This window comes from Hippocampus guttulatus, chromosome 2 (genome assembly GCF_054856545.1).
Source record: "Hippocampus guttulatus isolate MCC_2025c chromosome 2, RoL_Hgut_1.0, whole genome shotgun sequence".
Lineage (NCBI taxonomy): Eukaryota > Metazoa > Chordata > Actinopteri > Syngnathiformes > Syngnathidae > Hippocampus > Hippocampus guttulatus.
The window spans coordinates 25,810,998-25,838,969 of record NC_141262.1 but is presented as its reverse complement, the minus strand read 5'-3'; the positions used below and the strand labels follow the sequence as shown (position 1 = coordinate 25,838,969).

The 27,972-nt window shown below is 45.3% G+C and overlaps 2 protein-coding genes and 1 long non-coding RNA gene across 3 annotated transcripts in view; 2 read left to right on the top strand and 1 right to left on the bottom strand.

Moving 5' to 3' along the window:
- Window positions 1–24: 24 nt before the first annotated feature.
- On the bottom strand, window positions 25–27,950 carry col4a5 (collagen, type IV, alpha 5 (Alport syndrome)). The gene is made up of 49 exons (XM_086104977.1): window positions 27,809–27,950; window positions 14,675–14,731; window positions 14,479–14,568; window positions 14,329–14,373; window positions 14,072–14,116; window positions 13,928–13,990; window positions 13,809–13,862; window positions 13,688–13,714; window positions 13,494–13,574; window positions 13,315–13,377; window positions 13,203–13,238; window positions 13,073–13,114; window positions 12,897–12,989; window positions 12,034–12,087; window positions 11,865–11,921; window positions 11,712–11,756; window positions 11,585–11,638; window positions 11,238–11,279; window positions 11,026–11,119; window positions 10,520–10,807; window positions 10,350–10,439; window positions 10,178–10,248; window positions 9,765–9,956; window positions 9,513–9,681; window positions 9,335–9,427; window positions 9,154–9,258; window positions 8,968–9,065; window positions 8,724–8,874; window positions 8,534–8,647; window positions 8,271–8,438; window positions 7,939–8,028; window positions 7,703–7,849; window positions 7,525–7,623; window positions 7,346–7,435; window positions 7,122–7,261; window positions 6,923–7,049; window positions 6,654–6,833; window positions 6,502–6,552; window positions 6,243–6,428; window positions 3,816–3,949; window positions 3,673–3,745; window positions 3,514–3,585; window positions 3,250–3,378; window positions 3,069–3,167; window positions 2,709–2,921; window positions 2,458–2,635; window positions 2,268–2,382; window positions 1,947–2,119; window positions 25–1,516 (listed from the first exon to the last, which is right to left on the bottom strand). The coding sequence occupies exons 1-49, from the start codon at window positions 27,896–27,898 to the stop codon at window positions 1,435–1,437; spliced, it is 5,049 nt and encodes a 1,682-aa protein (XP_085961103.1). The 5' UTR covers window positions 27,899–27,950; the 3' UTR covers window positions 25–1,434.
- On the top strand, window positions 2,013–15,389 carry LOC147209240 (uncharacterized). Its single transcript, XR_015100202.1, has 16 exons — window positions 2,013–2,162; window positions 3,639–3,971; window positions 4,926–5,079; window positions 5,695–5,813; window positions 6,165–6,443; window positions 8,979–9,085; window positions 9,160–9,429; window positions 9,525–9,976; window positions 10,160–10,801; window positions 11,052–11,170; window positions 11,915–11,944; window positions 12,036–12,133; window positions 13,322–13,405; window positions 14,511–14,591; window positions 14,700–14,766; window positions 15,282–15,389. It is a non-coding gene; the product is annotated as an uncharacterized LOC147209240 (long non-coding RNA).
- col4a6 (collagen, type IV, alpha 6) overlaps window positions 17,068–27,972 on the top strand; it is a 67,528-nt gene continuing 56,623 nt past the window's right edge. The window contains exon 1 of the mRNA XM_086104973.1: window positions 17,068–17,157. The gene's annotated coding sequence lies outside the window, so the exon portion shown is untranslated. The remainder of the gene's footprint in view (window positions 17,158–27,972) is intronic.

Genomic DNA, 27,972 nt, shown 5'->3' with positions numbered 1-27,972 from the left:
GCTTGAGCCAGACGAGAGGAAAACTTTGGTCAATTGTGTTTATTTCAGTCTTTCGCTAAAACATCTTCGGAATATCACAACAGAAACATAACGGGGGCAAAAAAAAAATTACATTTGAGTGGCACCCCAGTTTGACAAAAAAAAAAAAAAAGTCACAGGAAAATATAGCCTCATATAAATGCTGACCACATTAGATTGTCAAATTGAGTGTGAAATTTGGAGGTTTTTGGTGCAAAACCCTATTTTACAGCAAAGCCCAACACCTGGAAATGTTAAAAGAAACAAAACACATGACACTTTTTTTTTTTTGTGTAACAAGAAGCCAAGATTTAATTCAAATCCTGTGAAACATTTCCCCGATCATCAGACAATCTCAAAACAAATCCCCTTAATTCATCTTTATCATTAATTCTACAAATTGAATACAAAAAAAAAGGTTTAAGTGATGTTCATATCATACACAGCTGTCGCAGGGAAAATGGCTTTGACCGTGCTCAGTAGTTTGCTTTTTGGTGAAATGCATGACCTTAAAACACCCACTGCCAAGTAACGTCTTATTTTTTTTTAAAAAAAATTCTAAAGAAATATATATATTTATTATATATAAAATACTGTTTTCATTCATAAAAGCCTTACTTTGTACAATATCTGTTTGCGTGAGTGAGTGTAAGCAAAAAAAAAAAAAAAGCTCATTACCAATTGAAGACCTAATAGGCTAATAAAAGGTGTTTTACACAATATACACATTTTATTACTTACAAAAGAAAGAAGGCGGAGTTAGCAGGCGAGTTTGCAGCAGGGTTAGTACCACCACGTGTCCCGACGGACGTCGAAATGAAAAGGACAGAGGAAGAAGACAAAAAAATGGTCAAAATAAAAAGCCAGTCGGTCTCACAAAGGAAAGCTCCTAGTCAGTGCATCTCGCATCTTGAGTGTCCCGAAGTCAAAGTGCCCGTTTGGTTACCACGGAGAGCTTTATCTGCACCCTCCTCGTCAAGAAGAAAAGAGAACAAGAAAAAAAAAAGAGCACATGTAAAGGAAGAACACCTGGGTCACGTTTAAAGTGACATTTCTTTAGAAGGTGGGAAAAGGGGGGTGAAAAATGAATGTTTGCTGTCACACATTCATCATGGCACCATTTCGTAGATTTTTTTTGTTCTGCTTTCGTTTTGAGGTACTTCTTAGGAAAAACAAAGCAAAAAAAAAAGATTTCTTTACGACATTTTTTTATCTTAAGCTGTGTTGCACAGTAGCACCATTGTTATTGCCTGAAGACAATGCACCAATGGAATTCCACCAGTTTACGCCACGCCCACCGTCGCCTTGAACCCCATGTGACCCCCTGCGGCCCCGCCCCTCTCTCTCTCTCTCTCTCTCTGGTCGTCCAATCAGCCCGACCTCGGATCCGGGTGGTGCGGTGGTCGCTGTGCGGCGTTACGTCCTCTTCATGCAGACCACGCAGCGGCTGACGCGTGTCCGCAGGTTGCCCGCCTTCAGCGTCTCTGACTGGGGTTTGCTGTGAGGACAGAGGTCAAGGTCAAGGTGAGTGCAGGGGTTCAAATTGAAACAAATGGCCTGTTTGTATGCGTTGCTGCTCGGTGTGTGTATCAAGCTTCAGAATTCATGTCATTTACTGTTTGGAGTTTTGTATTATTATGTTAGCAGAAAGCTAAGGTTGGGTTGAACATTTGGGTGTTTAGATATCATCCTGACAGCTTTTCCCTAATTGGGGGGGGGGGGTCATTGTTAACGCGACAGTCTTCCCATCTGGTTCTTGGTCTTCCTCGTTTTTGAGCCCATCCGCATTGTTCCAAAATGCAGTCTTTTTGACATCAGCTCTGCTAGCCAAACATGCAGTCTCGAGAGTCAGTCGCCAGAGCAACCGTTGAATCGGGTTAAGTCCAAAGAGCAGGTTTTGTTTGGTGGTGGAAAATATGTGCCTGTACCTGAACATCTCGCCTTCGTCCACTGTGGCCAACCAGAAGCTGTAGGAGTTGCCGTAGTAGTTGCACGTCCCCCTGCCGTGGCACTCGATGAAGGGAGCGCTGCGGAACTCCTCCAGACAAGAGCCAGGGGAGGCCAAGGCCTGGCCGGAGCCCTCGGCGCCGGCGCTGGTGTGCTACAAGTGAGGAAGGAAGAACCGTCTTCACGTGGCAGAAAATGTACGCTACTTCAAAATTGTTTGGGGGGGCAGTTTTCGGTTCAACCAGAAATTTCATCTGAAACCATCCCGAGGAGTGCGGTTTTTGTATGCACAAGTGCCCTACCATCATGAAGGAGTAACCAATCCAGAGAGCCTCCCAGTTGGCGGGACAGTTGGGAATCTGGATGGTTTGGCTGTGGACCGCGATCACCATGGCAGGAGCCTCACACACCGAGCATCTAGATTTGACACAAACACACAAACTGAGCATCGTACCCCTCACCTCAATCGTGTCGCTTCCGTCCGAGTGCTACCGGCTGATAAACGGCTTGATGCTCTCGCCGGTGATGGGGGCCATGGACATGGGCATGGGTTCGGGCGTGGACAGCCAGTAGGAATAGTCGTTCCGGGAGGCGAAGTTGCACACATTGTTGATGTTGCAGAACATGAAGGGCATGGTGCTGAAGCGGCGCAGGCAGCTGCCCGCCGTGCCTGGAGCACATCGCAGAAGCTGATCAGTTGATGCGGCGCTGGTTTGAAAAGATCTGCGGTCCCGATTCTTTACCGAGGTCTTGCCCGTGTGCCCTCTCGTTGCCCTGCACGTACAGCAGGGAGTAGCCATCGTATATGAGGTTGGTTCCGACCGGACAGAGGGGTACTTCCTGGATCTGGCTGTGTCGGGTGATGAGGAAGCCGTGGGCCGCCGAGCCCGAGCCTGGGAGACCAGGAGGACCCTGCGGACCGTCGGAACCGGGAGGACCCGGATAGCCACGCTGACCTGGGATCAGATGACATGATTAGCGACTGGAACTGAGTTAACTCGTCATTGAGATGTTTGCATGAAGCTTATCTGAAACACACGGCTAGCTTTCCATCTTTTTACAAATTCAGCGACAATGAAGTCTTCCGGCTCTCGTCAACTCACCAGGCTGACCAGCAGGCCCGTTGTCTCCCTTCCTTCCAGGGGGGCCACTGAATCCAGGGGGACCCTCCTGACCAGGATCCCCCGAGTCACCCGGCAGACCTGGAAAATAGAGATAAATACACTTCCATTGCTTCTTCATTTAGAAGAAGCGGAAAAATCAAATGTCATTTACAAAACGGACCTGGGGACCCTTCACGTCCGGGGGAGCCTGGCAGTCCCCCAGCACCCGGCTGGCCCAGAGGCCCGGGGGGTCCACGCTCTCCCTTAACCACAATGGGGGGCTGAGGAAGACCGGGGTCACCAGGAAGCCCTGGAACAAAAATGTATAAAGAAGGGTTGAAAGGGTGTCACACAACTTGCGCACTCCAAACCGGAAGTGGGCAGCATACTGCCATAAAGTTGAGGATTGAACCATTCATCATAAGAGACACTTAAATATATTCACCTGGCGGTCCGACATCTCCAGGGTCACCGGGAAGGCCGGAGGCACCGGAAAGTCCTGGGTCTCCTTTCGGTCCTGGGTGGTGAAGATACAAAGACTTATTCAGAACCGCTGGGTTTTGTTTTCAGGAGATCACCGCTTCTTTAACGGAACGGACAGTACCCGGGAATCCGGGAACGCCAGGCAGACCGATGTCACCCTTTGCGCCGGGAACACCAGGAGGGCCAGGCGCACCCTAGTGGGAGAGGTCCAAGATGGTTACGTAGTCAAGTCATGCGTACTTATTCGATAGCTTCATGTCTTACTGAGAATCCAGGAACGCCGGGGTCTCCTTTCTGTCCGGGGAAGCCTGGCTGGCCAGCAGCACCGGGAATACCTTTCTCTCCCCTAATGCCACCACTTCCTGGGGGACCACGAGGGCCTTGTGGGCCAGGCACACCTTCATACAGAAAAGACCAGAGGTTAGATCTCGATAATACAAAGTACAATCGATGCTTTACGTTCCTCGAGGGTACAAACTGAAATAAAAGCTAAATCATCATTCCGGGTAGGCACACGGTCATCTTAAGCAGAATGCAGTGATGTCACAAAAACAGTTCAGTACATTTGAGACGTCCTTTCAAAGGCGATTCTCCCCAAATCATCAAAATCATCTAACCTGCAGGACCTAGGCTTCCCAGAATGCCCGGGAAAAGTGGTTGAGGGTTGAAGCAAAATAAAACCAAAAAAACAAAACAAACAGAAAATGACAAGAAGTTTAGACAGAAAGCAAATATCACAACAGCAATACAGTCAAAGTCGAAGCTAAGTAGCGGCGTCATGATTCGTTAGTTGCGTGGTTCAAGTTCACCAAGATTTGACGACAGCCTCCAATTCCCCAAATCCATCTCGTGCGGCCTCCTTGAGGCATAAATAGTGAAACTGCTTTTGTATTAGGTGATATTTTGTGATTTTTTTCTTCTTCCATTTTTCAGTTTCATGCACTATCCCAAGTATCGTGAGTGAGTCAGGATTCATTTGGGATTTGGAGGCACTGACATACTTTCCTTTTAAATATCAATACCAAAACAATCTAACTCATTGCATCGAACACAGATTTTCCCGGTGAGTTAGTCACACGGTGAGTGTTTTCCGTGCACAAATTACGAAATGCATCTCACAGTCTTTGTGTCGTGCGCTTTGATCCAGATGACATGCTATGTGTATCTGGTTAAAATCCTCTCAAGGTGGACTTGTGCCATTTGCCCTCTACGAAGGGAGCCAAATTGTCTTCAAAGGTGCTTACTTGTTCAAGATGCATGACTGTTACCATCGGTGTGCATTGAAAGTGAAAGAGGAGAGGCGTTACATCACAATGACCAAAATTAAAAAAAAAACCCCAAAAAAACACACAGATTGGCTAACTTCCTCTCCAGCAGATCAGAGGGTGGAGTTCAAGCTCTAACAGTGACTGTGAGGAGGAACGTGCATAAAAGTCTGGACGCAGTCAATCTGACCTGATGGACCTGTGGTGGGCGGCACCGAGCGTCAGCACGAAGCAGGGACGAGGCCGAGCCATGGGAAATGGAGGTAAAATGTCACAGCAAAAAAACAAACACCCCAAAAAAAGCGGATTTCGAGCTTCGCTCGGGTCAGTTTACAGAAATTGTTCACGATCACCTGCAGGCAACATCCATGCAGTGTGTGATGATGATTGGTGCAATAGAAGAAAGTCAGGACGGCAAAGCCAGATGAAACCTCAACACTCGCCTCCTCAACGGCCAATTTGTGCGCTTGCTTCGATGGATTTATCCCACATTCCAAAAACATGCATGGCAGGTTGATTGGACGCTCTAAATTGTCCCTTGGTGTGAGTGTGGGCGTGGTTGGTTGTTCGTCTCTGTGTGCCCTGCGATTGGCTGGCAACTGATTCAGGGTGTCCCCCGCCTACTGCCCGAAGACGGCTGGGATAGGCTCCAGCACCCCCCGCGACCCTAGTGAGGATCAAGCGGTTCGGAAAATGGATGGATGCTTCGATGGATTTAATCAAATCGGAAAACATCCAATTGAATTTGACCGGAGTTTTAGTGAGGTTGATGGTTGAGGTCTGGCTGGGCTTGATTCACACTAAAAAGGACGCATCGGAAACAACACGAGAAGAAGTGGCTCGGAGAAGACGAACAGAACATTCCCCTCAATTTTCAGGTCACAAAATGCAATGACGAGGTCGGAAGACGTGTGGGGTTCAGCCGGATGCAAGTGATGACAACCCATTGATCATTCAAGGTGGTGCTTGAAATGCCACACATTTCACAGCGGCAGAGGTGATCTTGACTGAACAGATGTAACGATGATGGTGAATTGTGAAAGTGGTTCGGTGTTTCATGCAAATCATTAAAAAAAAAAAAAAGAGCATTCCCATTTGCAGTGACATTGATGGTTGGCTTAAGGTTGCTGCCTGGTGGACTGGGAATCACATACAAATCATTGAAGGATCAATTTATAGAACTAATAGTGTATCAATAACGACCATAACCCTATCAGGGACAGCGGTTACTACAGTGGTCAGTTTATCAGATTATCAGGTTACAGGTTACCATTATTTGTGCATGGAAGGGTTAAAGCTCATGTTTACCAGAAGGTTTGCTAAGAATTTCATCTTTGTCTCCACATAGTCAGATGGCCCTTAAACCCACTCCAGAAACCAGACAGCAATTCCTTGGTCGTACACGTGGTCCATCTATATGACTGACCTGATCTTCCTGGTGGTCCAGGGGGTCCTGCTAATCCTTTGGGACCCTGTAGAGCCAGACCTGCAGGTCCAGGAGGGCCGATAGGGCCTGGAGAACCCGGAACGCCAGGGAAGCCACCCTCACCTTTAGGACCAGGGAAACCGGGACTGCCGGATGGGCCAGCGGGACCGGGGTCTCCCTTGGCACCTTTTAATACAACAGGTGGGGCTATTTAGTTCATGTGCATCTGCACGTGTGTCCGTGTTAAATGGCAACAAACCTGGGAGTCCTGGAAGTCCAGGGGCTCCTGGTTCACCATAGCCTGGGAGCCCTGCAATTTAAAAAAAAAAAAACAAGACATCAATATGACTTTATTTTGGGGGGAATAGAAGCTGTTTATTTATGTTGAATGTGATTTTTCACAATTTCTACCTGGCTCTCCTTTGACGCCAGCAGGCCCTGGGATCCCATCCCGACCCGGTTGACCCTTATCTCCTGGGAATCCAGGTCCTCCTGGTCGGCCAGGCTCTCCTGGTCGGCCAGGTGCTCCAGTCAGGCCTGGGCCACCGGGCCCACCGTCGAGACCCTTTGGACCGGGAATACCAGGGGTTCCTAACAAAATAGGTCAGAAAGGGATTTTTCCAATTATGTTTGGTTAAATCTGAATGATTTTCAGATCAAAGGTGTTTAAACCTCAGTACCTTGAAATCCTGGTGGACCTAGATCACCTTTGGCACCTGGTCCTCCAGGTAATCCTGGCAGGCCTGGTAAACCTGGAGTCCCTTTAGGCCCTGGGCTTCCAGGGAAACCGGACTGGCCTGTATCACCCTAGAAGAGATTTCAATTTATTTTCAGCCAGGATTTCAGTGTGTGCTCTGGGGTCCTCTTGGTCCAGTCTACCTTGATTCCAGGTGGTCCAGGTGGACCAACCCCAGCAGAACCCGGTTCCCCTTTGGCTCCTGAGAAACCAGGTCCTCCGGGCTGTCCTGGAGATCCAGGTCGACCTGGCTGGCCTGGCAAACCCTTCTGTCCTGACGGTCCTGTGGAAAACGTGGTCGCATTATGATATCAAGCGCTTGGTAGTGTTTTAGGATGTTAGGGTTGAAAAAGCGTTTCGGCTCAACCTGGAAATCCCATTTCTCCCATACTGCCTTTTAGCCCAGGAGCTCCAGGACCACCTGGCCCCCCTGGAATGCCAGGGTCTCCCTTTGGTCCTATGCACAACAGAAACTGAATGTTAGACATCTGTTCATGCAAATGTTTGCTTGGTTGCACCAGTTTGTGCCGAGTGGTGGAGCCATACCTGATGGTCCAGGAAGTCCTGGCCGTCCATCTGATCCTGGAAGCCCAGGGTCACCAGAGATACCAGGGATCCCCTTTTGGCCCGGAAAACCTGGTGCTCCTGTAGAATGATGAGAATGACAAATACTTTTAAAGCTCTGGTGCTGTGGTGAGGGTTCATAAGTCTACAAAAGTCTTGCCTGGCAGTCCTGGTTCTCCTTTATCACCCTTTGAAGACAAAGGTGGTGGGCTGTATCCAGGAGCTCCCGGTGGGCCAATACTACCCCTTTCTCCTTTGATTCCAGAAGAACCAGGAACGCCATCTCTACCAGGGAATCCAGGTTCACCTGAAAAAAGGGGGATGATAAATAAATGAGTATACTACCCTGTGCACACAGCACTGCATGATTGAATAATTTAAGGGGTAGGTTGATACCTTTCAAACCAGGAGCACCAGGTCCCCCGGGCCCACCGGGTCCTCCAGCTGGTCCAGGAGATCCAATGGGACCCATGTCGCCTTTGGCACCTAAATCCAAAAGGAATTATCAGAATGGAAATACAAAGTAGTAAATCATACATTAAACCAGACAAACCACCCCGAGGCCACCAACACAAACTACAGTATAGAAAGTATGATTGTATAGCTGCTAACTTTTGAAAATTTTATTCTGGTTGTCACCCAACAGCTCAGCTCCTGGAGTTGGGACTTCTACAAATGTGACCATCGATTTGGCTTCTGATATACAAATTCAGATAGTCAGTCTTTACCTGGCAGCCCAGGAAGGCCATCCCGCCCAGGCCCTCCTGGGGGTCCTGGGGTTCCAACTGGTCCTGGGGAACCGGGGAAACCAGGACTTCCTCTATCTCCTGGCAAGCCGGGAATGTCTAAACCTGGGGATCCAGGGTCTCCTTTTGCTCCATTCCCTCCAGGGAATCCTGCAATAGTGATACAATTGGATTACTTATCTTTTTCAGTGTGCATGGAGATTATTCTTCCTCAGGAGGCTATAGGGTAGTCCTGTGTTCCTTACCAGGTGGGCCCATTGGACCCGGGAGTCCAGGGGCCCCTGGGGGTCCACGTGAGCCTGCCGTCGGAGGTCCTGGTGGACCACGAGCTCCAGGGATACCAGATGTTCCTGGTTCACCTGGAAAGACAAGACAGCAGAGGAACAATGACGTTTGCCTGTTTTTAAGAAAAATTAGATGCCAATGTTGAAATACCTTTCGATCCTGGTGCACCGTCAAATCCAGATCGCCCTGGAGAGCCAGGGCTTCCAGGGAAACCGGGATCTCCCTTAGGTCCAGTTACGCCTTTAGCTCCAGGTACACCTGGTAAACCCGGTGGACCTGGGAGGCCGAAGCCAGGTTCACCCTGTCACAGAGGAAAATACATCTAGGCAAATTGCACTTTTGCATTCATAATTTTAACGGTAAAAAAAATAATAATAAAATAAAATCTGTCTACCTTTGCTCCAGGAAATCCAGGTTGGCCTGGAAGGCCATCTACTCCTGGTCTACCGAGTCCTCCCGGAGCTCCAGGTTGGCCAGGGACACCAGGAAATCCTTGAAAGCAAGAAGAGATGGTGACTGTTAGATTGGATTTGTACCAAGAAGACCATAAAAGACAGAACAGGTTAAATTACATCTCCACCTTTAGGTCCAGGGGTTCCAGGGAGTCCAATACCGGGCAGTCCAGGATCACCCTTGGCTCCTGGTAATCCAGGGAAACCAGGCTGACCAGGCTGACCTGGGTTTCCTGAGAAGAGGAGCAGGAATAGTATATCATTAAGAATACATTGGCTATCATGTGTGGCTGCAACGAAGATCCATACCTGGTGCGCCAGGAAGACCCGGCTCACCATCCAGACCTCTGGGTCCCGGCTGGCCTTTTTCTGCCACCGTCAAGCCTGGCTCACCCTTGGCACCTGCAAGTGACAGATCGAATCAATTGCATGACTGAGAAAGGATTACAACTTAAATACGAGTAAATAAATCAAAAACTTTTCTCACCGGGTATACCAGGAGATCCAGGCCTTCCCGAGACACCCTGAATACCCTTTTCTCCGGGGGATCCAGGGGGTCCAAAGCCGGGGGGTCCTGGAGGGCCCCGGTCTCCTGCGATCCCAGGGGGACCTGGATCACCAGGGCTACCTCGGTCTCCTCTCACCTGCAAAGATCCCTATCAGAAGCACCAAAATTAATGTGGATGGCAGATGGATACAACTGTCCAAATCTCAGAACGACTGCACCATTGCAACCTACAGGAGCTCCTTTGGGCCCCGGAAGACCAGGCTGCCCATCGCGACCGGGCCGCCCATCTAGACCTGGAAGACCAGGTGGTCCAGGGAATCCAGTGTCGCCCTTCTCACCCCTCGCGCCGCCTCCAGAGATAGCTTCACCTGGCTCTCCCTTCTCTCCTGGGAATCCTGGAGGACCTTGAGAACCAGGCAGACCCTGTGGAACACAAAACAATGGTGAGTAAGACATATTTACATTACATTTAATAGTTGAGTTTTCCAGGGAATGAAACATTTTAACATTTTAAAAAATTAAGAGAAAAAAGAAAGAAAAAAAGTGAATCCACAAGTAGCAATTTGCGAATATTCTGTGGAACACTGTATTAAGTATGTACAATGCAATGTCCTGCTCTGTTTCAGAATGTGGAAAGAACTCACAGGTGGCCCACTTTGGCCAGATGTTCCAGGGAATCCTCTTTCTCCTTTAATACCTTGGCCGCCAGGATTTCCTGAAGGGTTTCCCCATCGATGAGTATTTCTTTTTTAATTTTCAGGTCTTCCATAGACTGCAATTTTGCATCTTGACTCATTGTGTTAGCTATAGTGTTACCTGGGAATCCCGGTTGTCCTGCAGGACCTGGAGGTCCCGGGATACCACTTCCGCCACTAAAGCAGTTGACACAGGTGTCACCCTTTTCACCTGAAATGATGACAGATCACACACTGACTGCTCACTTCTACGACCATGAATAGAAAAGCAGCATGTTTCAAGCGCTTCACCTTTCTGGCCCGCCTCTCCTGGGTAACCTCTCTCTCCCGGTAGGCCGGCACGTCCAGGATTGCCAGGGATACAGTTTTGTCCACCGCTGGAAAACCCTGGAGGTCCAGGGGCCCCTGGTGGTCCTTGCAGCCCAGGTCCTCCAGGGCGGCCCGGAGGACCTGGAAGAGAGAGACCCGGACTGCCGGTGTCTCCCTTCTGACCTCTCTCTCCTGGGAAGCCTGGCTGTCCAGATGAACCACCTCCGCCACCACCTGGAATTCCTGGCGCTCCAGGAGGACCTGGTAAACCTGGCGAAGATCAAAAAAGGCGACTTTGTTTATTAATAGTGAGAGAGCTAAGTGGCAGTCTCGCTCTGATTCCACAACAGTTTGTTTTAATTAGCTGTGTGATCAGAGAGTTTCAAGTTAACGTGCTTCAAACTAGAAGTGAAAAATAATTCCAGTTTATGTTATTCTGTTTTTGGTTTTCTTTCTTGAACTAGAATAAACTCAGTTCTTCAGCTGACCTGTTGGTCCTCTGTCTCCTTTGAAGCCAGGCGATCCAGGGAACCCGGGCTCGCCTTTCGGACCCACCTGTGCTCCTGTCTGCCCGCTAATAACCTGATGGGACAAAAACAATCAAGCCAAATCCGATGGGGGAGACCTGATACGGTAGTACAATTAAATGATCACAGCGTTTTACTTATTGCATGACAACAAGGTTAGTTAGAATACACACCACTCCTGGAGCACCTGGGAATCCACGTTCACCTTTCATACCCTTGAAAGGAAAAAAATAGGGTAGGTTTTATAGAAACACCCATTACCTGACATTACAAGAAGATCATCTCAAACTCAAACTCCGGTCTTCGGTAGCCGCTATCCTGGATGTTTTAGGTGTCTTCTTTCTTCCACACACCTGATTCAAATGATCAGGATCGTTTTCAGGCTCCTGCAGAGCTTGCTGGTGAGCTTATCATTTGAATCCGGCGTGGTGGAGAAGGAAAACACCTAAAATATTCAGGATACCGGCCCTCGAGGACTAGAGTTTGAGACCTACAACTAGAATGAAATAATGTGAATTACTCTCTCTCCATCCCTGCCAGCGAGACCTGGCAGGCCTGGCTCTCCTTTGAGACCCTAAGAGTAGAAGAAATTAGAGGCATTGATAAATTCTCGTCAGTCTGTGTTGAGGAAATATGACAGAACTCACAAGGAAGCCTGGTGGACCAGGGTCACCATCTTTGCCTGGTTTGCCCTGTAAAAAATGTATAGTCCAATTTTTAGTTAAATTTCGGATAGGGAATAATAGCAGCGTGAGTGTACTATCAATACACCCTAGATGGGGTTTGGCTTTGAAACTCACACGTTTGCCTGCTTCTCCCGGTTCTCCCTTTTCTCCTTTCTGGCCACCAGGGATACCCTGCAGCCGGCAACGAAACACAGGTGAACAGAAGTTTTTCATTTAAAAAAATATATATATATATATATATAGTTAATGTGAAAACCATTCACAAATGGTGACGGACACTTACAGGGGGACCTGGATAGCCAGGATCACCAGGGGGGCCCGGAAGTCCTGGGTCACCCTTTCAAAGGAGAAATACAAGAGACTGAATTCAGTGGATCTACTAGGTGTGTATGAAGAATTGCAAGTGGGTATTAAAGAAGGTACATTGCAAACCCAAAGTACCACACCCCTAACTTTTCCCTTTCATTGTAATTGCCCCGGAGTATACAACCAGCCCTTAGACCGAATGTGAGGGCCTTCAGTGGGAGAGTGCAACGTCGCCAATGCCCAATAAATCAAGATAGTCTTAATCATGATGCCTGTTCGCAACACCATGAGCATCTGACACTTCCTGACAGAGAAGAACATCATGCTGGTGCAAACTCCCAACTCATTTGACCTGGCTCTCTGAATTAAAAATAAATAAGTACAAATTTCTGCTTTGTAAAGCTTCAGGGGCGCATCAAGGGGACCCGTTTTTGAAGACCTGGATGACATCAAGATGGCTAAGATGGCAGAGAAGGCTGGTGAAGTGCGTTAGTCTCTAGGGGGATTACTTAGTTGATGTGTCCTGTAAAAATAGTATTAAACATTTTGGTATACCAAAATAAATAAATAAATCATGGTCTCTCAGAATTGCAGCTGCGAAAGTCAGCAAAACAACAGCGAGTCACATAGAGCAACATATACAGTACTGTACGACATGAATATGAAAAAAATATATAGATATACAGTATATATATATATATATATTTTTTTTTTTTTAAATTTATGAATATGTTTGAAAAAATCCGTGATGCACTGAAGCCGCGATAAACGAACCGCGAAATAGTGAGGCATCACTGTATTGTCACAAGGCTCCTATGGAAGCTTCTCAGGCAGCTTTACCTTGTCTCCTCTTTGAATCTCTGTCTCAGTTGGCCTCTTCTGTTCCCCGACTTGCCCCGGTGGCCCAGCAGGGCCCGATAAACCAGGTTCACCCTATGTTCATCATCAAATTTGTACAAAATGAGATGAAGCAAGAAAACGTGGCAGAGCTGCACAGCTTTGCTCGGGGACAATACCTTCTCTCCTTTGGGTCCCTGGAAGTTCAGTCCCATGTTTCCCTGTTTCAGCAAGAAAGGAAGCATGAGCACGGTGCCTATAGCATCCTTCAGCGTGAACATCATGGAAATAAAACAAAAACAACCTCACCTTAGGTCCAGGAGGACCAGGAGGACCTGGTCGACCCTGCCACATAACAATGGAATTAGCTTTGTGTAAAAGCAGTGATAATGCATTCTGTGACTAATGATAATTCTGTTACCTCAAAGCCTCTCGGTCCTGGAGCGCCGACTGGACCTTGGTACCCGGCAGGCCCTGGAGGACCCTAGGACATTTCCAAGCATGAAACAAAGGTATGTCAAAATCTTCAAAGTTCTACTCCGGTATAATAGTTCAATTAAAAAAAAAAGAAAAAAAAGAAATACAAGCACTATGACTCACAGGTACTCCTGGCAGTCCAGGAAATCCCACTGCTCCTTTCTCCCCAAAGCGATTAGTAGAGATCACGTCACCAGGATCACCCTGTGATATGTATGGTTCAACAGGTTTTTGTTTTGGATAAGAGTTTTGATTTATTTTTTATTATTATTTTTCATTAGTGAGTTCACCAACATAATCAGTACAAAGCCACACACCTTCTGACCAGGAAGACCAGGTGGACCCTATGGAAGAAGATGATTAGATATTTGAATTCATGTACTTTTTGATCAATGTGCTGGAGAGTCAGAGAATGGTCACATTCTTTCCTAGACTAACCGGTAGTCCTTGTTGTCCTGGTATTCCGGATGTTCCCGGGAAGCCGATTTCACCCTAGTCAACAGAAGACCAATTTATGAAAATACTGTATCACTATTCCGTTGTTTTTCTCCACATACTTTTGTCCCATTGCATCCTGGCGTTCCTCTTGGGCCTGGAGCTCCATCCTGCCCTGGAAGACCCTAAGAAACAGGACATCATTAAAAATCCATTTAAATCATACGAACCTCAAAATTTTCAGGTTTCAAATTATGAAAACTCACTGGAAGTCCTGGTGTTCCTGGGAATCCTGGCAATCCGGGAGGTCCCTTGAAAAAGGCATAACAAACATCACCCATTGACGTAAAAGCTACGTATGACTTGACCAATATGGAAATAGCGACATCTGCTGTCAAAAAGTGGAAACTACAACCACTCCATCAATTATTGGTTAAAACTGACTAAATACAACACAGTACACAATTACGTGTAATACTGTACTCCATGATGGCAATAAAAAATAAAATAAAATAAGACTCACTCTTATTCCTTTTGGGCCAGCCAAGCCCATAGGTCCATCACTACCCTGAAAGACACAGCGGTACAAAACACGTACAGCATTTTAATTATACTTATGAAAACAATCATTTCATTTCGAAAAATTAATGTGCCAACGTCCACCTCCACTGACCTTCTCTCCGCGGGATCCGATTGGCCCTTCAGGTCCCGGGAATCCCGGCACTCCCGGTTGTCCGGTAAGGCCTGGGAAACCCCTCTCACCCTGCGCACCAACAAGCAGATTGAGTATGGATGACATTACTCAAACATGTTGAAATAAATAAAACATAATTAGCTGTGTAAACAAATTAAGAATATTTGAACTCTACCTTCTCTCCTTTGACTCCACTGCAGTCACATTTGGATCCTGCACATCCATGGCAAGCCTGTTGGACAAAACCGATGGACCTTTATTTGCCAGGTACAAAACGGAAAATTATATCAGAATGAAATTGATTGCAGACAACATTGTGTTGTGGGGTGATTGGATTTTTTTTTTAATCTGAGGAGCCTACTTTACAGTCAAGAGGAGTCCCCTCGGTAAGCGACACACATAATATTCCAATATTAACTATTTATCGTCAAGCTATGAACAATGGAATTGTAAATATGAAAGGATATATTGGCGTTTCTGGTAGCCATTTAGCACACGCTAATATTGAAAAGGCTAGTTAACGTAATTTTAAACGCCTTGAGAGCTGACAACTTCTCTCTAACTACCCACAAACCCACCGACCTGTCAGTTTTTTTTTTAACTGTGCTGAAAATTTATTGAAAACCCGAGACAATATGCGTTGGTGATAACGTTGGCTGTCAACTCGTACGGTTTAGCCATAGTTCATATGGATTTTGTGGTGAATCTTACGTATATGGCCGTATCGCACAAATCATACTGATTCTGAAAATTTCCGTTTTGTTTTTTTTCCCCCCTAACAGGTAGTTCCATTTTCTTTTGCCCAGAATGGTGCTTGCTAGTCTACTCGAGCCGATGGGTCAGCATTTGGAGTTGGTGAAAAAACTCTGAACACAGTAATGCCACTAAGTGAGTAGAATGATGATTAGACATTAACCAGACATTGTATTATGGAGATCTACAATTAATATCATTGAAAAATTCGTGGGGTTTTTTCTGCCGGTACTTTGACATATAAAATGCTTTGGTATGTTATAAGGATTTTTTGCTCTTTATAAGGATTTTTTTTGGTAGTTTATACAGGTTGGCGCTCCGAAAAGTTGACACGTATGACATTGCGCTAGCACTTACTAGCATATGCCCCACGGCCAGAAAACCCTGTAGGAACATCTAAAACAATCTGTAATTTGTTCTCCTGCTCTGTTTTAACATACATATTTCTTAAATATTTAGTCCATGTCCCTCCCACGATTTTTTTGCACACAAAGTAGTCGTCACGTCATGGTAGTTTTAGTGGCTAATTCCCATGAGATCGAACTGTATCTTCTAACCATATTAAGTGTGCTGTAATTCTTTATATCTTTGGCATTCTTTGGTCAACATACTACAAAGACTTTTTAAAAAGCCTCGAACAGTACTAAATGGTCAAAAACGGCATCGTATGTAAAACTCTCCCAATTTAAGCCACAGGAGGGCGCCCTTGCGTCGCTTAATGCAACAAACAGGTGCAAGGAAAAAGCATGTGAACCAACCCTTTGAAATTACCTGGACTTCTGCATAGATTGGTCATAAATTGCGATCTCACAACAAACATATCCTCCTGACCCTAATATCACCCAAGCAGTTATGTTTTCATGTTTTTATTGGACACGCAGTGTTTCACACCCGGACATCCCATGAACATTGCTGAAAGTGAAACTTTTGATACGAGGAATGGGCCAAAATTGTGGGAATCAGTGCTCAGTTTTTCCTCTAGTGTTAGTTTCATGAAATCTGCGCCTACTGTTGTGACTTAGATTATGCAGAAATCCAGGTCATTACTGAGGCTTCACATACTTTTCCCTCACAACTGTACAAGAGAGCAGCATTTCTTCCCACAGAAAATTTAGGGAGTTCTCCAGATTTGCTTGATAATGAGACGACAGGTGCAAGGTCATGAAGAAAACAGCCGCCTAATGTATTCGTAATGTAATAGTGGTCTGTAAATAAAACAGACTCCCACAATTCCTCTCAGCGCGCCCAATGAACAGAGTGTGAGGAGATTGTTTAGTGGGGGCGGAAGCTGAGAAAAGGAGCGGGGATGTGGCGAGTTTTCCCATGCTTGTTGACATAGTCCAATGCTCGCTGGGCATCACACAGTGAAATCTGGACAAACGCTATTCAAAAAATAAAATAAAATAATAAAATAGATGGTAGAAAGTTTCGGCTCAATGAATGCAACACCTTGGCAGTAAACACAAAATATGTCGTCTGGGTCAGAGGGTGTTGGCGTTGCACACGTCTGAATGAATTTGCACATGGGTAGTCAAGTGTGCGTGCGTGCCCACGGGCTTGTGTTTTTACAAGGCCTGGATCTCCAGATTAGCCTCTGGTCTGCTTCAGCTCAATGCAGTCTGCTCTCCAACGGCGGGACGACCACGCACATGTTTTTGTGCGTCACTCCCGATTGTAAAACCTTACAGAGCGCTGACTTTCTACCTTGCTATTCAATTGGCCTTTTCTTTCTTTTGTAATATCCTGTAAGGTTGCACTTGAACCTTGACCTTGTTCTCATGTCTGGTCTTTTCTTGTACATGTTTACTGGTCCTGCCTCCTGGTCCGCACACCTGTGTGTGGTGGAGCCTTGCCAGCCCTGTGTCAACACATCAGCGAATGTCTGCACGAGACCAACACAAAAAGGTGTGCCTCCCGGCGAAATGATGAAATGAATAATGTGAAACCAGAACAAAGCATAACATGTTTGGTATTAGCTTCCTCTGAGACAAATGATTGGATTATTGCACCCTTGCCTTATGGAACTATCGAATTCGGCTGCAAATGGACAAAAGAGACGACAGTAAATGAGACACAATCAGCAATGTATTGACATCTAAAAAGTCTGTATGTTGTTGCGTCAATCTTAGTTAAACATTTTCTTATTTGCTTTACAGATTCGTGGGTTGATTGGCTAAAGGAAAGTTGTCATGTTGCGTGATGTTTCATGATTTGAAGGAGCTTTTGGTTGATTTGTAGTTAAAGCTGTCAATGTGCACTGCACTGGGCTAAATACTCCAAATCTAAGAGTCAAGGCCTGTGTAATTCACTTGCAAAGGTCACTGAGCCGCAAATGTCCCCCCCCCCCTTTGGCTCGCACTCTCTCTCCCTCCCGTTCTTTGCGTTTCTCTGCTGGTGCCAGCACAAGCCATCAGGCCCGAGGGGAGTCGTAGCTCCTGCCAGCCTCAACTGACAAGCCGAGACCGGCCTACTATTTGGCACTGCGCACAGTCTATAAAGAACCACTCATCAACTGAGAATTGGCTTTTCTACATCATGATGTGATGTTTCGCATCACAAAAGTGAGTCCACAAGAATAAGTGTCAACAGCTGACCTCAAATGGTTTCCCCTCCCTTTTTTATTTTACATGTTTGACATGTTCCGTCAAAAGCTGACAGAAACTCAAATTCCCCAAATGTGCCAGAGAAATGGCGCAGTTTCACTCAACAAGGAACCGAGACAGGTTTGGATGAGGAGGAGGAAGGTGAGTTGTGGAAGGCAAGCGTGCACCCGTGGGATTAGACTGGCGAGACTGGAATTCCCCCACTCATCAGAGACTGATAATTAGACAGCTACTGTGTGCGCACTGCTCTGCCCTCGCAAACACACAGACACCGGTGCACTATGCGTACACAATGGCTGCATGTGACAAAATCAATCCAAGCACTCCAATTTCCATTTGGGAAAACAGAAGAAACTCATGCTTTTGCCTGACACACATTTTCTAACTAGCAACACATGACACACTCAGTTTTTACCAAGCAGGTAAATTAAATAAAAAAATGTATTGCACATGAAAGTTAAATAAAAGTTGTACTTCCGATATTTTTTTTTAACTAACATGTAGAGTCAATTCAAATTGATTGTATTTGAAGGTTACAACGTAATTTCACGGAATTCTCGTACTGTACATGAAACGTAAATTAAAAAATGTACTGGATTTTTTGTTTGAGGGCCGCATACAGAAAATAGAAGCATGACTTTTCAGTTCTTCAACTTTTTGAAACACGCTAAAGTCAGTCAAGAAAGCGATGATATATATACAGTATATAGTTTGTATTGTCTAGTTAATTTCATCAAACTTGTGTTAAAGGCATTAAGGCAAATAGTTAAGGATTTTTCCAAATTTTTGGGGTGTCCAACAGCCATCTATTTCACAGAGTAGATCCAGCTCTGCACTAAACAGCAGCCAACTTCCCTCTCCGCATTTAGAACCTCAAAAAAAGAACAAACTGTATTAAGTGACCATTTTTCAAACAATGGCCGCTGTTTTAAAATGTGCATTTAACTCTGCGATCCGTGTACCACCGATGGTACTTGTACGACTCGTTGAGAAATAACTGTGATAAAAAGAACATTTAAAAGTGTTGCTTAGCTGTCCCTGTTGGCTCCAAATATTACTCCAAATTAGGCGTGAAGCATCTATGCTTTAAGCTTTAAAATTGTCCCTGCCAGCTGAAACTGGCTTCAAAACCAACATGCAAAACCCCAAAATAAACATTGTGTCTTTAAATGTCAAAATGTTTGCCCAGGCAATATCGTTATCATGTGATGAAGAGACCACTAGCTCAATGCTAAAATACAATGCCAAACGCCATTGATCTGCTAATGGGAATTAGCATAGATGTAATAACAAAACTTCAAACAATAGCTACTTTAACGCATGTGGAGCTTTGTGGGATCTTCACATTCTTACTTGCCTTTGTAAGGTCAAGACAAAAAAAAAAGCGATAAAACAGTGAATGCACGAACTTTGAACCATGACATAGTGTAGCTGTGGGAACACCGAAGAGGAGTGTAATTAGGTCACGGTGTGTGTGTGCATGCGCGCGCGTGTGTGTCCGTCCATCCGTCCGTGCGTGTGTGCATGTCCTTGTGGTAAGCATCAGCGTGTCCATTTATCCCAAGACTAGCGCTCGGCTCTGGTCTCCGAGCTGTTGCCTTGATCCCTTTTATCGCGGCCGGACTTTGACTACTTCAAGGTGACGACACCGCGACGCAGGCGACCAAAGCAAATAGTTTCCCCCCCCCCCCCCATCAGCCCAAAAATCTGAGTGTGTTTTGACTAGGAGAGGAAGACCCCTACTGACAAAGCTCATAACGACCCCCACTCCTCCACTACCACTCGCACGTGTATGATCTTGTCCCCGTGTTCCACCAGGAATTTTCAAAGAAGTGGTTCTTCTCGACCAAACCGTGTCTTGAGACAAGCTGAGACCACACAAACACAATACTTTTTCATGTGTACCATTGAAATGAACACCCCTTTTCTACGAGTGCATTCAAATATAATAGGGAGCAAGTCTTGCTGCTAATTACAAAAAACCCCCCACCAAAAAAAACGCAATTATTCAACAGGGTGCTTCAAGCTGTTTGAAGCATCTCCCAGTTGAAATTTGCTGTCAAATGAAACATAAAACAAATACAATTATGCTTTGTGTATTTAACATAGCTAACGTTACGCTAATTACCATCTACAGCTGCTGCTTTAACCATTTAAGTGGCAGATTGAACACAAAAAGTGCAGCAACATGTGTACAAACAATATAACAGTACCCCTATTCTTTATCTTCTGCGTAGAACCACCATTATTAGTGCCGTACTGAGAAGCCAAGAGAAATTCAGATATCTCAATGAACAGTATAGCTGCCTCTCTGTCTTATATTGCCTTGAGGTGGCCAAGGTGGGCACACCAGAAAGAGGATCCCAATAGCCATTAAACTGCTCCAGTGCGACAAAAATTGTTTAAATCTGTTGAATGATGTCATTGCTTTTGATCAGTTACAATCGTCACAAAGTTATGGAAAAAATTTCAACTATAAGTCTGCGACAAACTCTGATCTTACAACTCTACGATTACATACTTTGCAAGTACTTTACGACACAGCCCTTGAAAATGAATAGTTTCCATATCATTGGATTTCAGCATGCCGTGAAGACTCTCCGACATTTATGCTAGCAGCCCTAGCTAAACTTAGCCTCCTCCCTGACAAAACAATCTGAATCAATCCAGATGTGTCTTTTAACTTTATTCCTTGGTATCAAATACTTGTAGTTTGTATTATCCGGGGCTTTGGCGCCGTCTTGTGGGAGCTTAGCATTACCAAAAAAAAAAAAATATGTGAAAGGTGATCCATGATTGGGCTGGGGAAAACTGAATGCCATTTCTTTGTTTGCCTTTCTGACAACTGTATTAGTCATCGCTGTCACCATTTCCTCCGGCAGGCGTCCTTGTGTGAAATCTTCTTCCAAAGGCGAAAGGGTGTGGTGAACGGCCGGGTGTTATTTGGAGGGGCTGCGTTGTAATTCCGTGATATCAATCCCGTCGAGAGCCCGGCCCTGTCTCGCACAGGTTGGAACTTGACGGCGGCGTGCTCTCGCAACACATGCGGGGAGCCGCGACGCAGTGTGAAATCAGAGTAAGGGATTGACGTTGGATTCGTGTCGCCGCGGGGTTAACATGAAGGAATGGCTAAAAAGATGGAAATTAATGAGCCGACACATCCAAAATGTCCTTTGGAGATATTGAAACATCCTTAGGGGCATTAAGTAAACCGCATACTGCTTTGCTCAGAGTGTGCGAAATCTGTTTGGATGAGCTGCGGCCTAATCTTAACATTTACCCAAGAGCAGCACTGGAAGACACAACAAGATAAGGGTTCTTTTTTTTTGGGAGAATGTGGGACAAATACCTCTGGGGTTGAGCCAGATGCTCTCATAGTGAATGCAAAGATGAAGGGAGATTAGGGTTGAACGATTTAAAAACTTTTTTTTTTTTTACTCAAATTTACAACTGCCATATAATATGCAATTATTGTTTTCAACGTCCTCTTATATTTTTTTAACAAACAATATTACGGGTTGTAACACATACTTTACAAACCTAAAGTAATCTTTAAAAAAAAAAGTTCTTAAACATTTAGAATCTGTTTCCCACAAAAACCGTGAGGGAAATGGGTGAAAAAAATCCTGGAAGAACCTGGAAAAATCCAAACCATAAGAAAATATTGAAGGCAAAAAAATCTGTATATGCCAAGTGCCGAACTGTGAATATGCCATGCAGGGTTCTATAGCTTTTAGTTGTAATATCACCAATCACCACTAGATGGTGAACATGTGACGCTAACACAGGATCTTATACTGCCCTATACTACTATGTGAGTGGGCCTAATAGTATATATGTATTAAAATTTTGAGCGAGTTGATTTTGGTGGAAAAATGCACAATATGTTCTTGTTGGTGTCTTGTTCAACTGATTTGTGCTATCCTTGAATGGTAATTTTTATGCAAGTCTTTTCCACTGGGGAAAAAAAATATCACACAATGTAGTTACTTTGTTGTTTGCTTTGTCGTTGGATTACAAGAGTGGATCTTTTATACATGCATTCAGAAATGTATTCTCAAATCAGAAGTATATTCAGAACATGTATTTTGCACGTAAGCACGTGTTTTGCCCATATTAAGAATAGCATTGCGGTCGCCTCTAGCATTGACCATCCCCATAATAAATACTTTCACACTTGCGATCTTTTCAGCGTTCACGAAGACAACTTCATAAATTCAACGAAAGACATAAAATTCAAACAAATCATTTCAGCTTCTCATATTTCATGAAACAATGTACAGCCCTGTTAGAATGTCAAACGGCTCTCCCTTTCAACCTCAAGGGAAAAACCCCCCGTTGTGTCTTGAGTTTCTTTTTAAAATTAAAGCCTTTTACTTTCTTTATAACCTCATTTGGATGATTTATGGATAATTTAGAAGATGTATTAGATGTTGTCTCTCCTGGCAAATGCTTTGAGGCGTAGGGCCAAACATGCTCTCGCCCGCTTGTCAGTTTTCGTGACGAGATCTTCTGAAGGGGCAGGTCACGGCCGGTTCCTGGCTTGCCTTGCACCTGAAAATCCTCAGCAACACCGACTCCGAATGAGCCCAAATGAGGCTGGGTGGTGCAAACGCTGTGTTTAAACGGCCTGCTGTCATTTTGGAAAGCGCAAACGGGGTGGTAATGAGATTGACTCATGGTGGTAGTTGTACAGTGGATCCCCGCATACTCGCGGTTTTGGCACGTGCGGATTGACCTATTTGCAGTTCGGGCCATCCACTGCAGTCATTTTAGAAACTTTAATGACACGAGTTCCGTTTTGCACACTCACGCCTGTTACTAAAAATGGTTCTGTACAAGTAACGTTAGATTCAAAATGTTAAATGTTATAGACATACTTAAAGCACGCAATCGTCATTTCTTCTGCTAGCATGTCAGTGGCATTTTGCATTGTTTGTGAGCATTAAGCTAAGTAGTTTCCTAAAAAAATGCTATGTGGTTACTTTAGAGTTAGTTTAATTTGTGTAAATTGCTTTGCTTTCTATTAAGATTGTCATCTGGGAGTCCCATTTAAACAAACTTGAAGCCTCTTTTTGGATGAATCATTCACTATATGCCCAACTGCAATTTATGGTGAAGTGAGCGACTTTATTGCCACTATGGCGCACTTGTAGCTCAAGTTTGTGTGTGAAATTCAAAACAAAAAGTCAGTCTTGTGTCTTGAAAAACTAATTTGGCTATCTAAAGGCAACATTTCTTGTCAAAGATATTATTTTAAATTAGTGTTGTCTCTCGTTGCTGCCTCTTCTTCCGTAGTCGGCTGTCAGTCCATCGCCCATCCTTGGCTCTCTCCCTCACTGCTGCAACAGATGTTTGATTTCCCGTTGTTGCGGGCGGTGGGGGTGCTGTTTGTGTAGCAGAGGCTTGGAATGCGCCGCATTCAGCGCCGACACGCTCGCACAAAGCAGCCAGCTTGACTTTTTTCCAATTTCCCCACGGAGAAGCACTTTATTGACAATAAAGGTGGAAAAACACGGGCAAGAACGTGGAATGAAGGCAAAAGAGCGAGAGTCATCCGCACCGCACGACACAAGCTGGATGCCTTACCCCTTATCCCCAGCTTAGTCACATTCCAGCCGCCACATTGACCTGGGATTAACTAAATCCACACAACCGGAACATGATTTGTGCCAACTTTGAGCACAGATCTGGAGACACACCTTCATCAATTTATCAGGCCTTAAGGAGTAAGTGCTTAGAGGGACAAAAATCTGACTGTCATCCGCAAAGCAGTTAACTAAATACCTCCGCCATTCCTTAAAATGGAACCAAATAAAATTAAAACAGCAGGGGTTCCAAAATTGAACTCTGTGGAACACCATATGACAGTTGGGCAGAATGGAACACAGAGCAACCAAGGCTAACACAAAAAGTCCTGGCGGCCAAGTACAATCTAAACAACTCAAAAGCGCTACTGCTAATGCCCACCTGGTGCTGCAGATGAACCAACAGAATACTTTGGTCAGCCGTATCCAGCTCTGCAGTCATGTCTAACAGAACAAGACACACATCATGCCCGGTGTCATTAGCCAGGAGGGTGTCAAACATATAATCAAACGCATAACAGGGCTGATTGCACTATGGAAAAACTCCATGATGTTATGTTCATCCCAAAAATAGTTTGACTCAGTGTGCTTCAGTCTTTGCAGATTTTTTTTAAGATAAAAGGCAACATGGAAATGGATCTAAAATTTGACAGCACACCTTGATCTAGACCACGTTTCTTGATGTTGGGGGATTACACCAGAATGCAGTTGATGATGACCAAAACCGATTGACCAATCCTCAGGAGGACCTCCTTCCAGAAATGAGGATGAACAAAGTTCTATGGGGAGCAGGATGGTTTATCTGGCAAACCACATCCTTCCCCAAACCTCAAGGTTAAGGAGGGTGCTTCGTATTAAACACCTTGGGGGAGGTCTGAGCTCGAAAGAATATTCCAGCATAATGGGAGAAACAGGTGCCCTGATTTGAAGAGACAGAGTGAGCACGGATGGGAAAAGAGCCAGGACCAGACGGCCTTCTTTTTGGTGTCCTCCCCGACCAGTCAAAACAGCTTCTCTGCCTCTGTCAAGCAGCTCCGATGGCTTCATTCATGCGTCTGCAGATAGCCGAGGAGCGTGAACACTACGGGGGGCCACGGCCAAGTGCCATTCGGGCTTATCTTCCCTCGCCATCTCTCTGTCTGAGGGGATGCAGAAGCCCACGTGTGATGCACTGATAGAGGCCCAGAACATGACTTATCGTGGTGTATATCCCAAAGTGTTGAGATTTGGAGCTTCCCAAATCTGGATTTTCGGAAGGAAAAACGCCACGCAACCTGGGACAGTGTTGGTAAAGGAATTTGTTTAGTGGGATTGTGTTGAGCCATTTTGTTCAGGCGTTGCTCCTCTGCCCGAGGATGTAAATAAGACATCTATACATCGAGGTCACCCACTGATTTGAGACAGATTATGCCCCCTCCTCTTTCTTCACCTGAAGTCGAAAGAATGCAAAACAATAAAGCGGCCAGCTTGTCGGAAAACATGTGAGAATATGCAATCTTCTGCCTCTCAAACTTCACAAGCTTCAGTGAGGAGTCGCTTATTTGCTCACAATAACATGCCTTCCGCTGAGCTTTTATTGTGTTTTCCTTTCTGAGTCCTAAGCTCAGTATCTGTTTTTGTGAACGCATTTGTCCCAGGGCGCTGCCTTTGGCCGGAACGGAACGGAAGGGATGCTTGCAGGATAGAGGAAATCGGACAGTGAATCTTGTGACTGTTTTGTGGAGGTGGATTTGTGCCGTAGCCCGAAGGATCGCAGCCACGTTTGCCAAAACACAACATGAATCGGACCTAGTCTGACCTCTTACCTTGCATTTACAATTAAAGTTGGCATTTGGCTCCTCTTTGAGGGATTTTGCAGGTAGATTCCTGAACATGAAGCATCCGCAAAGCTCCCCAAAATTTACGTTGCACATTAATCAACAACATCTAAGTCCAGATGTCTGATTTTCTCATTAGCCTGGCCTCAAAACATGTAACCACAAAAAAGCACTTTGTGAAATGGCAGAAATCTTCCCACTGAATCACCAGTGAGGGCTAAACACGAGGCCGCCGCGTTCCCTCGAAGTTTCGAGCCAATGCCTGGAAACGCACTCACCGGTCACAAAGGCCCTTGTACAACCGGTGACAACAAAACAAGAGCTCCATGTCTCGCGGTTACCCTTATTTAGCTTGCAAAACAACTTCAACTCCAATAAGAGTTGAAATGATATCCGACGCTATCCGTCACAACTCAGGCTTTTCACTGGAACAGTTTTTTTTTTTTGGACGTGGTGAAGAGGAGCTAATTAGTTGTCTAAACATTTACTGTTGGCCCCCGTTGACTTTTGGCTACTTGCGACTTCTTGCGGCATCTTCGGTTCTTTTGCACCGCAGTGGCAGTTATTGTTGCTGTCGCCGTATTTTGAAAGCAAACAAGCTTTTTTGTGTGTATATATGTGTGTGTGTGTGTGTGTGTGTGTATATGTTGTTGGGTTTTTTTTTTTCCTTTTAGGATCAATTGTTCGAATTTCCCTTTCTACCTTAAAGGGGAAGACGTCCATCCGGGACATCTCAGGTGGAGTGACCCCAATGCTTAGCCCTGACCTTTGACTGCTAATTACTCCACAGGAACAATATTAGCATTTTACAACAACTGTTTTAACATACGTGCAAGCTAACACAAAAGGAGGGAGCGAGACAGGTTAAAAAAAAAAGAAGAGGGATTTAGGTGAAGCGCAAAGTCACAACCTGTGACTGTTTTGGCTACCAAAGCTCAGCCATGGGGTCCAGGTGAAGCACGCATGCACGCATGTTTGTGTGTGTGTGTGTGCGTGAGCGTGTGCGTGTGTGTGAGCGTGTGCGCACAGAGGAAGGCAGGCTTCAAATTAATTGTGTGTTTGTAGTTTGCACAGCACGCCAGGTTCAAAGGAAATGTCCAGGTATGCGTTACTGCTGAACTCCCTCACCTGGGTGAGACGAGATTCATATCTGTGTGAGGATTGATGCTCTGCGTGCGTGCGAACACACACACACACACACACACACACACACACACACACACACACACACACGCCCAGATGGATGAGAAGCTTCGTTTAAGCCTGATCTTGCGCTTGCATGTCTCTACATTTAAACGTTCCTGACTATTTCCGTCAACAGGCACACACCTCTGTAGATGCAAACGTTATAGGACATGCCCCCCAAAATGCTGAGGAAAACTGTTATGTGCACAAGGCTCCACTAGGTGGCCTCAGTGAGCTCACAGGAAGTTATAGGATGTGAGTCCCAAGCCTTATGGGGCAGATGTGAGTTTTACACTTGTCCTTTCAATGTCAGATTTTGGTGTTTGACTTATTTAATTCGAGTCTTGACACTGTCAAAAAAAAAAATCCTCACGCAGCCACATTAGTTTATACCTCAGTACAAATCAGCACTTAACATTTGCGAACATATTTACAGCTTGAGTTTGAGTTTTTTTTAAACACCGGTGTTATTAACATATAGTCACACGTCTAAATTTCCTCTCTTCTTTCCATAATTATTGCTTGCCTCCTTTCTCAATTAAATCTACCATTTCTGGGAACATCTGCTCATTTTCCGACCATAATATTTCCTCTGTCTTTTGATGTTTATAGCAGCTACCAACCCTCAATTTGTGCCTTTACATTCTTGAGCTATGTTGACAGTCCATAGGCGAAACAGAGTTGCCAAGGTTACCACCTTCCTTCTCTTCTGCCTATTGTTGAAAAAAAAAAGTATGCAAGCCCTTCATGAACACGCCTGCTTGAAGTTGCGGGGGCGTGGCCCGTTCCCTATCGGTATGCACTCGTTATGAATTATTCATGAGCATTAATATTCTGCTAATGTTAGGATATTACATGAGGCTGGTGCACGATAGAGGTAATGTTAGAAAGCTGCTGCGTGGGGGGTTGTTGTGGGGAGGGGGGGGTAACAAACAAGTGAAGTGTGCACAAACGCTTTTTAAAATATTCCAGCTGCAATGCGAATTTGACATTAATTTCATAAATGCAAATAAAGTGATGTTAAGGACGAGAAAAAAAATCGATTTTCATCTTCTTGAAAATGCATTCAATTAATTGCATTTAAAAGCAGTGCTAGACTAACACCAAAACAAAATATACATGCTGTTTTATTCCAGGTCATCTAGAGAAAATGCAGATAGAAACGTCACAAAACCGGAGTTGTGCGCTAAGCAAAAGGCGAGTATAGTTACACTTGTTACAAAGCAGCCGCTCTATTTATAAACGTGTCCGTGGGAGAGCCGCTGCTGTCCGGGCCAAGGCGGCACCATTCCCCCGCTCCTCCGCGGCTCTCCGGCGGATTTGCGGTGATTTGTATGGCCCGGGGGAGAGAAGCGCAACTTACCGCCGAGTCTGTCTGCTGCACGGCGGCGCACAGGGCGAGCAGCAGCAGCGGCACCGCGAGCCGTGGCAGCCTCTTCGCCTCTTTGCTCATCTTGGACGTATACGCGGGGAACTCGAACAGGATCCGCTCGCTTTCGGACTGAGAAAAGTGCGCCTCGCTACTGG

Bases quoted from the DNA above. Each gene is read 5' to 3' on its own strand.
- col4a5 (XM_086104977.1), bottom strand. From the start codon at position 27,898: ATGAGCAAAGAGGCGAAGAGGCTGCCACGGCTCGCGGTGCCGCTGCTG. The intron at 13,575-13,687 runs GTGTGTGGCTTT...TACATATCACAG, and splicing joins CTGGTCTTCCTGGTCAGAAG to GGTGATCCTGGTGACGTGAT. The intron at 3,950-6,242 runs GTCAGTCATATA...TTCTGTATGAAG, and splicing joins TGGACCACCAGGAAGATCAG to GTGTGCCTGGCCCACAAGGC.